At 56.0% G+C, this 16174-nt stretch overlaps 1 protein-coding gene across 6 annotated transcripts in view; it reads right to left on the bottom strand.

Moving 5' to 3' along the window:
* The window catches only part of PTPRE (protein tyrosine phosphatase receptor type E), a 160885-nt gene that overhangs the window by 20917 nt on the left and 123794 nt on the right, over positions 1-16174 (bottom strand). For 5 of the 6 annotated variants that reach the window (XM_053910048.1, XM_053910047.1, XM_019424610.2 and 2 more), the window contains 6 exons: positions 15912-15985; positions 13899-14035; positions 7679-7769; positions 3988-4064; positions 3050-3086; positions 1188-1285 (listed from right to left, as the gene is read on the bottom strand). In XM_053910048.1, coding sequence (XP_053766023.1) covers positions 1188-1285; positions 3050-3086; positions 3988-4064; positions 7679-7769; positions 13899-14035; positions 15912-15985 — 514 coding nt within the window. Of the gene's footprint in view, positions 1-1187; positions 1286-3049; positions 3087-3987; positions 4065-7678; positions 7770-13898; positions 14036-15911; positions 15986-16062; positions 16170-16174 lie in introns of those variants that run through there. The other variant, XM_053910050.1, reaches the window with a different exon arrangement.

The raw sequence follows: 16174 nt of genomic DNA, 5'->3' as shown, positions 1-16174 counted from the left end.
GGGCACTAGAGGTGCGAGCCCAGCCGAGTACTCCTGGCTTTATGATCACGTCACCCTGTCCCCGGAGCTTCTCTCGGGCTGGATTTGCAAGTTCCCTCCAGCCTTTCAGACATGGTGCCACTCCTGCCCCCACCCTGACCTACACCCAAGGGGGACTGCTCCTCCCTCTGGGGTCCCCTCCTTCCTGCTCTAGAAACCACCATCACGCCTTGCTCTGCCTTATGCAATACGGGTCTGTGCCCCTTAGGTAAAAAGTCAATGGCTGGAAGGCAGGAGAATGGCTCCACGTGCCCCAGCCCCAGATGCCCCGCCCCTCCAGTGTCCCAGCCCCAGATGCCCCACCCCTTCCCAGTGCCCCAGATGCCCCGCCCCCTCCCAGTGCCCCAGCCCCTGAAGCCCCGCCCCCCCAGTGCCCCAGGCCCAGGCCCCTAAGTCCTTGTCTGCCTGGCTCACTTGGCCCTCCCTGCTCATCAGCCCTTTCCTCTCCGTTATTTTTTATGTCACCTCCTGGCACAGTTTATGTTTATTTGCTTTCTGTTTGGCGCCTGCCCCTCCCAGCGGCACTTAAATCACAGGAGGCGGGGTTTGTGTGCTGCCCCCTGCACACTCCCCTGCGGCCTGTCCAGCAGAGCAGACCAGGAGGAGTATCTGTCCCCTTAGGACGTGAATCCGCTTGACCTTCTTTATAGAGGCTTCAAGTTCCTCTGGTGTCCGTGCATTACGTTTTAAATTAGAAGTAGCTAATTAAATCCACATTCCTTCAGTATACCTTGTGTTTCAAATACAGTTCTCTAGTCTGGATAATAAGCAGGAAATCCACTTTGATTGGTCGGCCGAGGCCCACCGTAGCGTATGCCCAGCACGCTGAGCCTCTGAGTGCTGAGCTGCACACGGCCAGCACCGGAGAGCAGCCACGCTGGGGCTGGGGTGGGGGGCTCTCGGCTGAAGAAAGAACTAACCCTGTGACATTTGCGTGTCGCCGCCTAGAGCAGTGAGATGCTTGGAACACAGAATATTTGTTTCGCGATAAAAATGCTGTGAGCCCCTCGTGTTTTTTTTTTTTTTTTTCGTCTTTTTCTGCAGCGATAAGAAGGGAGAGGGATAGGAAAAGGATGTGGTGAGCACACCCCCAGCCAAGCCCCAGAAGCTTAAAGAGTAGAGTCTGTGAGTCAGAAGGCTTGGCTCACCTCCTTCCTTTCTTTCAGGTTCGTCAACATGACAATGGTTGCAGACTTCTGTTCCCAGATCATTCTCCAGAAGTCATTAACTGTCTCCTGTTTAGGGCCTGTATGCAGAGGAGGAGCCCAAAGTCAGACCCGAAGAGGGTCTCTGGCCCCTGTCACCCTGGCCTTGGGGCCCTGGGACCGGGCTCCTCCCAGGCACAGAAGGGCCGACTGGCCCACTGGGGAGGGGGTGCGGCCTCCCCGCCCCACCGCCCACACCCCTGGCCACCCCCTGGGGCTGGGATGTCTTTGGGGAGGCACACAGCAGCGTCCAGGGGGTGACCCCATTCGCAGGCAATCAAGGGTATTCAGATGAGGCTGGGGTCTGAGCCTGCCTGTCCAGAGTGCAGTGCGGCTGCTCAGGGGGCCCCTCAAAGCCTCGGCACGCCAGCACCCGCTCCAGAACTGCACGAGGGTCTGTGTGTGCATGACAGACAGACGCAGACAGAGACGCAGACGGGCTGCGGGCCGACCCACTCACCCTCCACGTCTAACCCCCTTCCCTCATCTCTCAGCTGCCCTCGCAGCTGGCGATGATTCAGTGCCGTCCAGCGGGGTGTGGGCTGAGGTTCCTGGGGAGCGGTCTGAACCAAAGACAAAGCGTCCCCAGAAGAAAGTCCTCTGCCCTTTGCCCTCCTTCCTGCCTGAATGCAGACACAGGGCCTGGAGGCGCAGCCATTTTGTGACCCTGAGGGAGACAGTGACATGCCACGGAGGGCGGAGCAGGAAGATCAAGAGGTCCCTCTCCTTTGAGCCACTGCCTGGGCCCCGGGCTGCCCCCCCCTCTCACGGGAGAGAGACTCCTCTATCTGTGTCAGCTGATGTCTGTCGGGTTCTCTGAGGCTGTACTCTGGGTGTATGCGTCTGTGTGCTTCCCTATTTCCTAAGAGATGTACATTTTTAATAAGCTCTCAAGTGATTCCGACGTGCGCTGAATTTGGGGACCTGTTGTCGGAAAGACTGTCGCCTGCGAGGGAGGAAGCCCGCGAAAGCCGCTGTGGGCTCCACGTCCCCAGCCACCTCTGGGCTGACGGATGGCAGGTCAGACCTCGTCCGTGCAAAGTGGATCGTGTGCAAGGTGAAGGGCGCCTGCGAGGCGCCCCGGGGGTTAAGGCCTTGATCTGATAAGCGACTCCCTCCCTTCCCCAACCGCCTGGAAACAACCGCAACTGGGAGCCACACCCGAGCTCGGCCAGCTGAGAGAGGTTCAGGGTTGTCTAATGAAAGAATCAGCACGTTCAAATGATAACCGTTAACCTACTGGGTGCCCTGTCTTTGCACCATGCATGTGAGGGAACAGGCATGTGTCTGTCTGTCTGTCTACACGCATGCTTTGCGTGGATGTACGTCCAATGTGCCGGCTACACCTACTTATAAATGATGACACCCTCCCCTGGCTGCCCGACCACGGAAGGGGGACCTGGGCTCTTGGGCTCCAACTCGTCTGTTCTTTTGAAGCTCTGTTTGTACAACACGCTTCGTCATCTCGTGGGGCAGAGCTTTGCGAACGAAGGCACAGAATGACCCGAGAAGGCCTGCTGAGAGGCAGATGTGAACGTAGCACGTCTGAGCAGCTCCCAGGACATGCTGACACTCGGGGTCAATGGAGCGCCAGCCTTGAATCGCAAGGCTCTGTGAGATTCGGGACACCCCCGCATGGCCTGTGCTCAGGGACAGCTTGGACAGACTGCAAACAGGCAACACAGACGGGGCGGTACAGGAAGCCCAGGGGAAGCCTCGGGATTCCTGGCAGCAGATAAGGACCAGGTAGCCTCCCACATCATGTTACCAAAATCCCGTTTTGAAAAGAACAGCAAGAAGCTTACCTTGAGCCGCTATGAATTTATTCTTCTCCTTGTAACCCTAGAAACATAAAATCAGGTTTGTAATTCTTCCTCGCTTTCTTGGCTGAAGGCGTTTGCCGTTGTGGTTTGGAAAGTAACGCGTATCAACCACGAGAAAGTTGGAAAACACAGAAATAAGAAGAAAACTCACTAGTCCTTTTGGAGCCAGGGCTACTTTTGTTGGCCCCGCCGTAGATTTTTCCTGGGAATACTTTCCCAGTCGCACACGCACACACACAAGCAGACACACGTTCAGATACTTTGAACTGGTTAGTAAGTACAAATTCTCCTATGTTGTATTTTTATGATAATTTTATAATTTATATTAAACGACATTTTAAGGTTCACTTAAAGTGAACGCTTAAATCTTTTTATCTTTATGTTTATTTTTGAGAGAGAGAGAGAGAGAGAGACAGAGAGAGGGAGAGAGATAGACTGTGACCTGGGGAGGGGCAGAGAGAAGAGAGAGACAGAATCTGAAGCAGCCTCCAGGATCTGAGCTGTCAGCACAGAGCTGGACGCGGGGCTCGAACTCACGAACTGTTACATCATGACTGGAGCCGAATTCGGGTGCTTAACCGACTGAGCCCCCGGGCGGCCCAATTAAAATGAATTCTTAATCCATTGCATTATGGTTCTACCATAGTTTGTTTAACTGATCCCTCTTGTCCTATTTGGTCAGTAATGTAACGAATGCTGTAACAAACATCTTTGTGCTTATCTGTTTCTTGAAAATGAATCCCCGGACAGATGCTAATTCAAAAGCCCCGGGCGACTCTGTGCTCTCTGCGCTGTGGCCAAGCTGCCCAGGAAGGTTGTGACCCGGCCCCAGAGAGGAAAGTCACGATTCACACTGAGTCCCCAAATGGTGCAGGTGTGTGCATCAGGCCCGGCCGGGGACAGGAAAACGGCAGACTTACATCTATGTACGAAGCATTAATATAGTCTGAACAGGGGGCTCCATCCACTTGGCTCAGAATCACCCTGGAATGATCATCTGTTTAGAAGAAAACAAAAAACCATGATATCAGGATAAGGAAATCACACCTGCCATACATTTCTTCCATCTACAGCATTAAACACGGCACCTGACACGACCGGGTCTTGCGTGGTGATCACCGGGACAGAGGACGCGTCCTTTTCAGTGTCCTCATGAGCCCCTCTGTGTCATGAGGATGGGAATACACCTGTTTCACTGAATGAGCACTGCATCTCAGCACTGAGGACAGTGCCCGGCCCTAACCAGGTGTCCGGTAAGACCTGTGGGCTGACAGCAGAGGCATGAATTTCAGCGTCCAGGAGTGGGGGCTGCTGGGCCTCACATAGAAACAGAACAGCAGCACGTGCTGGGGCCCCGCAGTGAGATCACCATATTCTCCGAAACCCCAGCTGGGCCCCCGTGTTCACAAGGCCCTTGCGCACTGAGGAGAGCCCCGGACGGAAGGGCTGGGGTCCACGCTCCCGGGCTTTCCAGGGAAGGGACAAGCCGACTCCACACCCCGATCCCCATCCTTCCAGTCGGCCCTAGGGCTGGAAGGTGGGTGGAACTCACGCTGACCTGAGCTGGGCCTGGCGGGCCACCTGCCTGGAAGATTCTGGCCTGCTGTACAAGCAACTCTCTAGTGAGGGGGCTGACCACAGAGAGCTCTGTGTGGGTGTGTGATGTGTACTTCCTCCGTGTGGGGGCGGGTGGTGTGCAGGTGTGCGTGGTAGGTGGGGGTGCGGTGTGTGTTTTCTCTGTGTGCGTGGGTCTCGCGTGTATGTGTTTGTGGAGTGTGTGTGTGTGTGTGTGTGTGCACGTTTGGGGAAGTTTCAACCAGGGCCCCCACTGTGACCTTGGTGGGTCCTCGTCACTCCTGCCTTCATGGCCCCTTCCTCCATAAAAGAAAAAAGTAAACATTTTATTTTACAACTGTGTTATTAGTTAGTATAAAGCTTACTGTAACCAGACTGGATTATGGTGTTGTTTTTGTTTTTCTGATTTTAAAGGAAATCAGATGGTGTCATGGGCCCTTCAAAGTGTCATGGCCCCAGGCCTGGGTCTCCTACTTCTAGCTGTACAACAGCTAGCGGAAATACTGAGGATGACCAGACCGGGCCCAGGGCCAGGGTCAAGAATCAAAGCTGCTCCAGGGGTGGCTCACACAACCCCGGGCACGGGGCTTGGGACAGAGTGAGCACTCCATATGTATTTACCGCGTTCTATCGTCCTGCTTTGTCCTGCTTTACCCCCTGCTTGTCCCCACAGGTCTGAAACTAACTGAGACATGTGTGTTTGCGGGGTGGGTCTGCAGCAAAGGAGCTGTTGTCTTCCGCATTCTTGGAAGGCGCTGCTGACCTCAGACACCTGTTGACTAGACACGGTATCGCTGGGCCCGATCTATCCTGCCCCCAGCAGCAGAGGCCACTGAGGCTTTCAGGGAAAGTCATGGCTCATATGGGGCAGCCAGGGTGTCAAACCCCAAGCGTACAGCCCGATGGCCTCCTCTACGACACCCTCGTGCTCAGGGGCTGACAGCCCTAAAGCAGATACGGCTCCGGCTGAGCATGTGTGAAGCCAGTTGAAAATAATTTGGAACCATTTTACGCTTTGAGAACAGCTATAGAAAGCCGAGGGTAGAAAATAGCATTCTGGTTAGATTTAGAATCTTGCAGTTTCGGAGAGCTTCCTGTCTTTTTATTCTGAAAGTCACACTTCACTGTCAAAACATTATATTTTGAAATTATTGGCTGTTGCTGTTTTTTTTTCCCCAGAGTAGAGGATGCTGTCTCCCTACCAGTCACCAAGCTTTTCCGAAGCCCAGCCTCATGGACACGCCAGGCATCTTGTTCTCTGTCATCCAAGCTCCCTAGAGCCATTTCCATGCCTGGGTCGAGGGGTTTCTTAAAAATCTAGTAAATTTAGGGGTGCCTGAGTGGCTCAGTTGGTTAACCAGCAGACTCTTGATTTCAGCTCAGGTCATGATCTCACAGTTTGTGAGACTGAGCCCCACATCAGGCTCTGTACTGTCTGCTTGGAATTCTTTCTCTCTGCCCCTCCCCCGCTCGCTCATGAGCACTCTCTCGCTCTCTCTCGTTCTCTCTCTCTCTCTCTCTCAAAATAAATAAACTCACTTTCAAAGAATTTTAAATAAGGTTTTTAGTGAGTAAGAGGCAAATGGGGGCAGGACCCTAGAAAAGTGCTGGGGCTGGGTAGGTAGGTCCTCAACAGATACATTCAGTAGGTCAATGCATAAATTAAATTAATTAACGAAGCTAATTAGTCAAACTAATAGTAGATAATAATACTAATTTGCAAATATCCCGATTTTTATTTGACACAAAATATCCCAAAGATCCCCAGCCTCCCCCACGGTTCTCCTTTCCCTCGAGCTGCTCCAACCAAGCGGCTTGCCTCCCTCCTTCTCTGATAACCCACCCCAGATCCAGCGGCCCTCCCGATTGGACCCCCACTGCGTGTCCAGAGTCTAACCCTGGCCCAAGCCCCTCGTCACTGCACAGCTTCGTGTCCCATCTCCCTGCGGCTCCCTTGGCTGCCTACGCAAATGCGTTTTAGCCGAAAGACTATTTGGTTAATTTCTCATCGTAGTTGGATCATAGTCTTATAGGGGCCTTTGGAAAAAAAAAAAAAAAAAAAGAGGTGTCAATCCTATGCTTGTAAAGTGCAAAAGAATTATTTCTATTAAGTGCTAAGAGTCCAGAGACCACACAAATTGGGGGGACCACAGCTTCTTGTGCCCCTGAAGAGACAGACTTAATTCCAATCCTAAAAATGCCACTAAGTAGACTGAGGCCCACTGCACAGGCTGGCTCCCTTGCTTCCACGGAGGCTCTGTCTGAGAACAGGGAGATTCTCTGGCCTGGGGCTCAGGATTTAAACCCTTCCCGGCTGCCTTTCTGTTAGCCTGATGGGCAAAGCCCACAAGAGGGGTCCAGCTGAACGAAGAATACTGCAACCCTCCTTGGCCAGCTGACAGCTTGGAACATTCAGGTTTGTCCTGGCACCAAGGTGGGCTGTGAAAGGCACCCCCGGGGCGAAGCCTGTCCAGCCACATCCCTGGACAGATCTGTCAGCTATCTGGCCCGACGGCCTCCCTGGACCCCACACCCCGCAGCCCATGGCCCCGTTTAGCTGCTGGCGTTGCTAAGCCCTCCCACAAAGCTGCCAAATCTCTGCACATTTCTCATTCTGTCATTTCTGCCCCTGGTCTGGGGGACACACGGCTGGTGGCCGAGAGCACTGAGTCTGAGATGCGGAGATGCCCAGGGCCGCTGGCAGCACAAGACTGCGGCTCAGGACTGGGCCCAGGAGCAGGCCCCTGCCAGCCTGTGCGGGGGGCACTCCCCTGGGCCCCTGGGCAGCCCAGGTCTCAACATCGAGTGCAGGCTTGGTGGCCAGACCCACGACAACAGAGGTGGCCTGAGCCCGCTGTGGGAGACGGCCACCTAGACCTCCCTGGACAAGCGCCAAGCAGCGGTGCTGGCCCGGGCCCTCGTCCCCTCGTCCTGGGACTGTTATGCTGCCCGGGCAGGTACAGTCCCCAGGAGCTACAAAGGAATGTTGAGTTTACTCCACACGCTACCAATCATGCAGAAAAAGTAAAGTCTTACTGGGAAGGATGTTGGGATATCTGTTTTTTTCTCTATTTTCTTCTTTATTAGCCAGTTCAAAAGTTCCTTGTATGTGTCCAGATGGCAACGACTAGAAGAAAATACACAGTTAGCACTAAACGTGATGAATCTGAACACAGCGTTTACGTCCACTTCGCTAACGGGCACAGGAATTAAGGAAACCCCGGCCTAGCAAACTACGTGCAGTCCACCGCCCTCCCTGCCCGGCGGGCTGTGCCAGGGGCCGGGTAGACACGTGAGGAAGACACAGGCCCGCCTGCCCTCAGGGCGCTCTCGCCAGCGGGCCAAGTGAGCTGTGGACGTGGTGACGACCCCACCGTTGGGCCCTCAGCTGCATGAAGGCGGGGACTTGTCTGTGCACTGTCACCAAAGCCCTGGGAGCCACAGGTCCTGCCCCGGAGCAGGGACTCCACGGATACTTACAGACTGAGCACAGGAGAACTCTGGAGCAGGAGAGGGCAGAGCAAGGGCACCTTGCGGAGGGGCTGTGGAGGCCAGCTGTGCCCGTGGGGCTGGGCTCGGGGATGGGCAGAGGATGTTCGAGCAGCTTAGATGTGGGCCTCCTGCTTGAGAGGCCGCGCGCTCGCGGGCCAGCGGGTAAGGTCCAGCTGGCCTCTTGTGGGAAGCCCAGACTCCAGCCCCAGCCCGGATCAGCGCAAGATCCCCAGGGGTCCTGTGTGCGCACCTGGCTTCAGGAACTCTGCCCTATCCCCCCCGCCGCCTCGGATGAGGACACCGACGTGTGAGACGCTAGCTAGCACCCTGTGACTGATGTGTGGCTCCGTGGACACGAACCCGGCTGACCCTGGGCTCCCTGACTTCTACTGATTCTAGTCGTCCCCCCGCATTCGCTGGCTGCTGGGACGCCCTCCGCACGTAGGCAAGCCCCGTGCAGTGCACTGTGGGAAAGAGCCTTTTGAACCCCCAGATCACGGCCTTCAACGTTAACCTCAACATTGACTGGACTGGGGAGGGGACACTGGAATTCGAGGAACGAGTGTCAATATTTACCAAGCCGCTGAGATGTGCCAGGCACTGGAGGAGGAGCGGGTCACCTGCCCCAGGCCATAGCTCAACCTATTACAAGAGGACACTAGCATCACCCGTTTTCCAGATGAGGAAACTGGCCCCCAAGGCTGCTGGAGATTTGTCCAGGTTCACCTGGCTGGCAAGCGGCAGGCACCGGGGGAGACCTTCAGTCTGGCCTGGAGCTGGCCACCAAGACTCCCCTTCTTCAAGTGTGAAGTCCCCGGAAGACGGGGGCAGACCTCACAAGTGCTGCGTGGCCCTAGGCTTATTCACACCATGAGTCACGAGGGCCGGACTCACCACCCACAGGGGCCCAGAGCCTCCCTCTTCTGGGGCGGGGGGCTTCTCCCTCGCAGACTGAGCCCCTGCCAGCCAGTGAACTCTTTCTTTTGTTTTCAGTTCACCAAACTGGACGGCCACAGGCAGAGAGCCTGGTGGGTGCCTTGGGGTCAATGCCTTCTCTACCCAAAATTCTTGCTTCTCTCTCTATCTCTCTCTCTCTTTTTTTTTTTTGTTAATGTTTATTTATTTTGAGAGACAGAGGGAGACAGAGCATGAGCAAGAGAGGGGCAGAGAGAGGGAGACACAGAATCCGAAGCGGGCTCCAGGCTCCGAGCTGTCAGCACAGAGGCCGACGCGGGGCTTGAACCCACAAGCGATGAGATCACAACCTGAGCCGAAGTCGGACACTCAACGGACTGAGCCACCGAGGCGCCCCTCACAATTCCTGGTTCTTATCAAAGCTGTCTTGACACTGATTTTCTGGACCTAACCTAAACAGAGAACCTGTGGCAACATTCTACAGACTTCTCTCTTTCTATACTCGAAAGCTTTTTTGTCCTCACCCCTGAGAATAAAAACGAGGTATAACACTGTAATGGTGGGCGCATGATGTCATGCATTTGTCTGAACCCACACAACGTACCACACTGGAACCCCAGCTCTGGACGTCGGTCAGTTAGTGACAATGAGTCAACATCAGTTCTCATTTGGAACACACGTAGGGCGTGAACACGGGACACTGTTGATTTGGGATACTGTGGGCTAAGGGGGAATGCTGTACTCTATGCCCAATCTTTCCCTAAGCCTAAAACGGCTCTAAAAATTAAAATCTATGCAAGTGATTAATTGAAAAAGAAAAAAAGAACCCAAGAAACCTCGGAAGGTGGGGTGGCTACGGTGCGGTATGTGGGGAGGTTGGAGGGTTAGGTGTTGAGGGGGGACCCAGCTCTGCCCATTCCCACAGTGGCCTGAGACCCGGGATATGAAGTTGGGGTGGCGATCCCGGCTTTTTGGGCTGTGCGGGGCCACTTGGGGTGAGGCCAGGTGCTCTGTGTAGAAGGCATATCTCCGTCTCCAAGCGCACAGAATGACTGCCACCCCTCACTTTGTCCCGCTGTCAATCTGCCTGCAGACTCGAATCTCCGAGCTGCTCAGTGGGCACAGGGGAAACGGGGCAGCACCCGGGGAGGGCTCTGCCGCGACCGGGTCACCCCCACAGCGCTGAGCGGGAGCCGTGCAGGTAGTGATCGGTCAATAAATACCTGGCAATTGAAGGTGCAATTACATAAATTGGCCGAACAGGGTCGGCTGGTGTGCTTGCTTCTGGACGTGGGATTTCATCTCGGTGAGCACACACAGGAGCCACAGGTCACGTCCCTGCCCCTTCCTCCCTGCTCTGCAGTGCTGGGCAGGTGGTAGCCAATGAGAAGAACAGAGAGCAGCCGGGTGTGGGCTGGTCCAGCATGCTCCAGGGGTCGGGTCTGGCTCACGCCTCCCCTGCGCCTTTCTACAACACGCATGCTAGGGCTGGGGCAGGGCCCCTGAGCTGGACAGACTCTGTCTGGGGAGGGGGTGTTCCTGCCCTGAATGGCACTCACTGGCCGGGGTTTCACTGGGGGGCCTGGGAGAGCCTCTGCTGGGATGGCACTCTATCATGGCGGGCGGAGACTGTGAGACTGGATGTCCCCAGGAGTCGTCCTAAAATGCATGGCAGCCCCAGACGCCTCTCCTGCAGACACTGGGCGAAGCTGGGCACACATCTGCCTCTTTTACGTGTTCGGACAATCCTACGGGGACAGGCAGCGTCCTTCTGGTACAGGCGAGCAATCCGAGGCAGGCAGAGGTGGAATCAATGGACCAAGCAAGCACCCCAGGCTGGTGAGAGGCAGGCCGGCCAGCATTCACGCCTCGACCATGCCACCGAAGTGACCCAGGGCCAAACTCCTTCAGCTCACGGATGCTCTGGGTCGGCAATACACAAACGTCCAAACTCGTTTGGAGACTCGTCCGTCCCTTTCATCGTCTCTGGGACTGGAACTCAGGACATCAGGCGAGGAGGAGGAAGAGGGGAACAGCTGTCTAACTCAAGCGGGGTCATCACAGAGCCAAGAGTGGGCGGGTCCTGGAAGTCTCCAGGGCGCTTAGGAGACAGAAGCCACACAAACACGGCTTGAGACACAGCCAGCTGAGGAGCGCATGGGTCGCTTAGTCAGGGAAGCGTCCGACTTCGGCTCAGGTCGTGATCTCACGGACCGTGGGTTCAAGCCCCGTGTCAGGCTCCGTGCTGACAGCTCGGACCCTGGAGCCTGCTTCAGATTCTGTGTCTCCCTCTCTCCCTGCCCCTCCCCTGCCCGTGCTCTGTCTCTCAAAAATAAAACAAACAAAAAAGACAGGGCCAGCTCTCACTGGCGAGAGCAACAAACTGGGGTTCAGAGACTACAAGCAGCTTGTCCCGGGTCCCCCAGCGCCGGAACCAGACCCTCCTTCCCTCTGCAGATCTACTCATCCTTCACTGCCCGGACGCCTCCAGTGGGCAGCTGGGCAGGGCAGGGCAGGAAGGGTGACGTACTTGCTTCGGGGGCAAACTCTGAAGTGGCACCATAAACCCAGGAATCGAGGTAAAATAATATCCAAATGCAACATTGAAAAAATTTTAAATTCAAAATTGAGGCATGATGTCGAAAACACCAAGCCTTTAAATAATGCCAGGACAGGTGACGGTGGGGTGACAACTCATGGTGTAGCCTGGGACCGCGGGAGAAATCAGTCGGAATGATCTTGTCTTCATTTACTATTTCATTCGGCATGGATGGCCTGCATTAATTTTGATATTTTGGGGGCGCCTGGGTGGCTCAGTTGGTTAAGCATCCGACTCAGGCTCAGGTCACGATCTTGCAGTTCGTGAGTTTGAGCCCCGTGTCGGGCTCTGTGCAGACAGCACAGAGCCTGGCTGGGATTCTCTCTCTCTCTCTCTCTCTCTGTCTCCCTTTTTCTCTGCCCCTTCCCCACTCTCTCTGTCTCTCAAAACAAATAAACAAACAACACAAAAATTTTTTGATATTTTTGAATAATTGAAATACTATTTATCCCGACTGAGCTGCTCATGCCTGGGGCAGGTGCGTCGCCTGCCTGACCCTACTTCCAGCCCTGCTGCGTTGGAGTCGCCCTCACTTTATTTTTTTTTAATTTTTTTTTTTCAAAGTTTTTTATTTATTTTTGGGACAGAGAGAGACAGAGCATGAACGGGGGAGGGGCAGAGAGAGAGGGAGACACAGAATCGGAAACAGGCTCCAGGCTCCGAGCCATCAGCCCAGAGCCCGACGCGGGGCTCGAACTCACGGACCGCGAGATCGTGACCTGGCTGAAGTCGGGAGTCGCCCTCACTTTAGAGATCTCAGCGGAGCCGGCTGGTTCTGACTCACGGTCCTCCTGCTGGCAGAAGGCCGACCCCCACGTCCACGCGGGGAAACACAAGCACAAGGGGAAACAGGACAAGACAGGAGGGGACAAAGTCACACCGCTGCCAACTTGGGTAGTTACTGTGAACGCGGAGAATGAACTTCTCTCGCCAGGCTGACAGATTGCAAAACAATACTGCGTCGAGCTGTCTTTCAAGATGACCTAATTTCCCCAAAATAGAAGACACATTTGGAAACAAAGGGAAGCAAGGCAAAGGCGGGCGAGGCTCATGTTAAAAAAATAAGCAAAGTACCGATGCGACGCTCCGTCACCTCCCGTGCCCTCGCGGGATGCTTCCGTGTGAAAAGCCACGCGTCTGCTGGAGTGCCGTCTCTGGATTAAATAGCTACACCGCACGCCGCTGGTTATGCGGCCCGCTGCCCAGAGCCCCTCTTACAGGCCGGCTTAGAGGCCGGCTGCCCAGACGTTGGCCCTTGTGCCAGGGCCTGGGGCGGGGGGGGGGGGCAGCAGGCTAAGCAAGGCGCGGTCAGCGTCACCGGCCTCTCTTTGGGGCTCAACGCTGAGCACACGGCTGCGTGTGACGTGAGCAAGACGCACAGAGCTCACGAGGAACATGGTCAGGGGTAAACACTGAACGGCTAGACCCCAGATGAGTGTCCCCGGTGTCTCTCTTACCTGCCCCCCCCTCCATGTGCCTCCCTCTCTCCCTCCCCCCACCCCCCAAATCTCCGTCTATCCAACAGAGTCACAATTCACAGGACATTGACGGAAACTTGAATCGCACGAGGCGAGGCGTCACGGACGCACCTTCGTGGTTTTTGTGGAGAGCTGGGGGAATCGGCTTGCTCCCGTGGGGACCGTCACAGTTGGTTAAAGCCGTGCTAGTTGGCTGCTGCCGTTGCCAGGTCCGCAGAGGCGATTCGCCCAGAACGGCAGTAGCTGGGTGATGCCCAGGAGAGGCTGGGGCACAGGTCGAACCGAAGCCCGTGGCCCCTCAAGCAGCCCCACGGCTGTTTAAGTCACGCCACGAGGGTGGTTCGCAAGAGGGACGTTTCCTTCACCCGCGAGATGCACGAGGTCTCCGAGGCCCGTTAGAGGGTGGGGGTGGGGGGGCTCCACCGCTTTCCACACAGAACTGTCACCCTGCCGCCCGCTCGGGCCCTGGTCTTCCACATCAGGGAGACCGCCGTGTCCCTATCACGCTAGATTTTGGGACTCGGCACTCAGAGTGTCTGCGCTGGAAGGGGCCTTCGGGAGCCTCTCGCTCGACCGTCTCATCTTACGAATGAGCAACGAGGGGCGTGCGTGGACCTCGCAGGAGAAGCCAGGCGTCCAGAAACCCCTCTGGGACAGTGTGGTGACCCACGCGGGTGTGTGCGGTCTTTGGGACGATGTGCCCTGAAATGCGGTGCCGCGTTTCCCAGGCCCCGACCCCACGACAAGAACAGCAAGGAACCTCCAAACTCACGTTGAACTCCTCCCGAAAGCGCTTGCAGTCATCCGCCGACCGGACGCGGATCTCCTCCTCCAGGTGTGCCACGGGGATGGGGAAGTACTTCTTGGGCCCGGAGGGGGACCTGCTGAGAAGCATCACTCTTTGCTGCTCTGTGGGACCAGAAGACACATGGGGGCCACTCAGCCAGGTTTCCGGATGGCTGACTCATGAACCCGACGGACCAAGGGCACCCCGGAGGAATGACACAGCCAGAGGGTGGACGGTGCTCTCCGAGCGGGGCCCCGCGCAGCGGAGCGCAGAGGTCTGCCCCCTGCGATAACATCCACACCAGAGGGGCGTCCCTCTGGCCCGTGTGACCTGCTCTCACCAACCACAGTCACCTCGTCTTCCAGCTCAGCCCCCAGCCCCTGCTCCCTCCACCAAGGACCCGGGCACTCTCACACTCCAACTCACTTTTCCAGGCTTGAAATAGGGAGAAACGATTGCACACTAATCAATACGGAAGAATAACTTTGGTTCAGGCGGGAAAGACAGGGAATCGGTTAGGATATGCGTCTCCCTCAGCCCTGTCTCCCTTGTGACAAATAGTCTGCTTGCTGAAACCCCACAAGCTCCAGAAGAAGTAAGAGAAACCCTCCTGGGGGCTCCTGGGTGGCTCAGTCAGTTAAGCATCTGACTTCAGCTCAGGTCATGATCTCGCGGTTCGTGGGTTCGAGCCCCGCGTCGGGCTCTGTGCTGACGGCTCAGAGACTGGAGCCTGCTTCGGATTCTGGGTCTCCCTCTCTCTCTGCCCCTCCCCCCCTCAAATAAATAAATGTTTAAAAGAGAGAGAGAGAGAGAGAGACCATCCCTGCTTTGCGGGGAGCGGGCAGGGAGGCACTGACAACGAGGACGGGCCTCAGGAGAGATCCTTCCATCAACTCAGACTGAGACAAAAGGAGAGATCGCTGGCAGGGGCTTCTCTTCCTGCAACGTGACTGATACTCTTGACAAAGTCCACGTGAACACTCTGCTGTCACTCCTGCAAAGGGCCTGTCCCCACCTGCAGAGCCTTTCTGAAGCCCAGCCAAGAACTCCTCACAGGGCTCGTTCCTCTGAGAGCAGACGCGTCAGAGTGAGTCTGGCTGGGCCTCTGGGCCTCGCCAGCCACACCTTCTTCCCTCCCTTTCAGGGCTGTTGAAACGTGCAGGGAGCGAGCTGGGGCAGGAAGGAGGCGCCCGCAGGCCACAGCAGCACCGAACGAGGTTCTCGGTGACGTTCAGGTCCCGCCAGCACCCCAGGACTGCCCTCCAGCCCCTTGCTAGGTCTTTTGGGGCTGACGTTCTTTTTTATCATCTGGGGGTCGATTCTACAATTCTGTTTGAAGGCTGACCGTACGTTTGCTCCCCCAAACCATGGAACTATTAGGTAGCAGGCTGACTAGAGGAAGTCACAGTCACTGGTGTGAACCAATCATTCTGAAAGTCTCTGCCTCACCGAACTTTCTCAGCCACCTGCACTTGTGGGGAAGAGAAACAGTGTGCCTTGTAAGTAGCATTGAGGCACGGAACTGAGCCCAGAGCCTGAAAGACAAGGCTGGGAATGCCCTCCACGGGGACCTTCCCTGCCGCACACGTTGGTGGATCAGCTCTCTTCCAGCGTCAAGATCCGAAAACGGTGCGAATTTCAGGCGAGCCCTTTAGAGCGTGAACCAGGCTGTCTCATCGTAGGGTGATTTTAAAGGGCTTCCTGAAAACTGTTACACGTCAAAACCCTGTCAACAGGGCAGGATGTGAACAGCATTTCCAACAAAGCCACAAACGGAAAGTCTCCAATGTCTGTTTCATGGCCGAGGGAAAGGAGAAAAGTTTTGAAATGGTAAAACTCTACCATGGCAAACGCCAGCATTACACCGGGTAAAGGGAGACCCAAGTCGCAAAGGCGAAGGGGTTTAACGTTGCAACTAAGAGGCGGACGACAGCCCCCAGCAAACCCTCCCGGCAGCCCCTCCCCCCCTCCCACCGGCCCCCCGGCCCCGCAGGGTACCTTGTTCTTCCAGGATTCCGTTGGGCACCTTCTTGTCATTGGCGCTGACCACGGCTTTCCTCTGCTTCCTGAACCTTCGAGACACAGACTGGTTAGCCTCGGGCACAGGGAAGGTCCCCGGGACGCGGGGCCCTTGCGCGAGGATACCCACCAGGTGAGCCTGGAGAAGCTCTTCCTGCCGCTCATGGCTGGACCCTGCCACGCCGGCCCCCGGTCGCCAGCCCTGCTCGTCCCCGGCCCCTCCGGTCCCCAGCCCCGCCGCC

Source organism: Panthera pardus, unplaced genomic scaffold (assembly GCF_024362965.1).
Source record: "Panthera pardus isolate Hobbes unplaced genomic scaffold, ASM2436296v1 HiC_scaffold_22, whole genome shotgun sequence".
Lineage (NCBI taxonomy): Eukaryota > Metazoa > Chordata > Mammalia > Carnivora > Felidae > Panthera > Panthera pardus.
The sequence above is the reverse complement of the archived record's forward strand: the minus strand, read 5'-3'. Positions and strand labels throughout refer to the sequence as shown.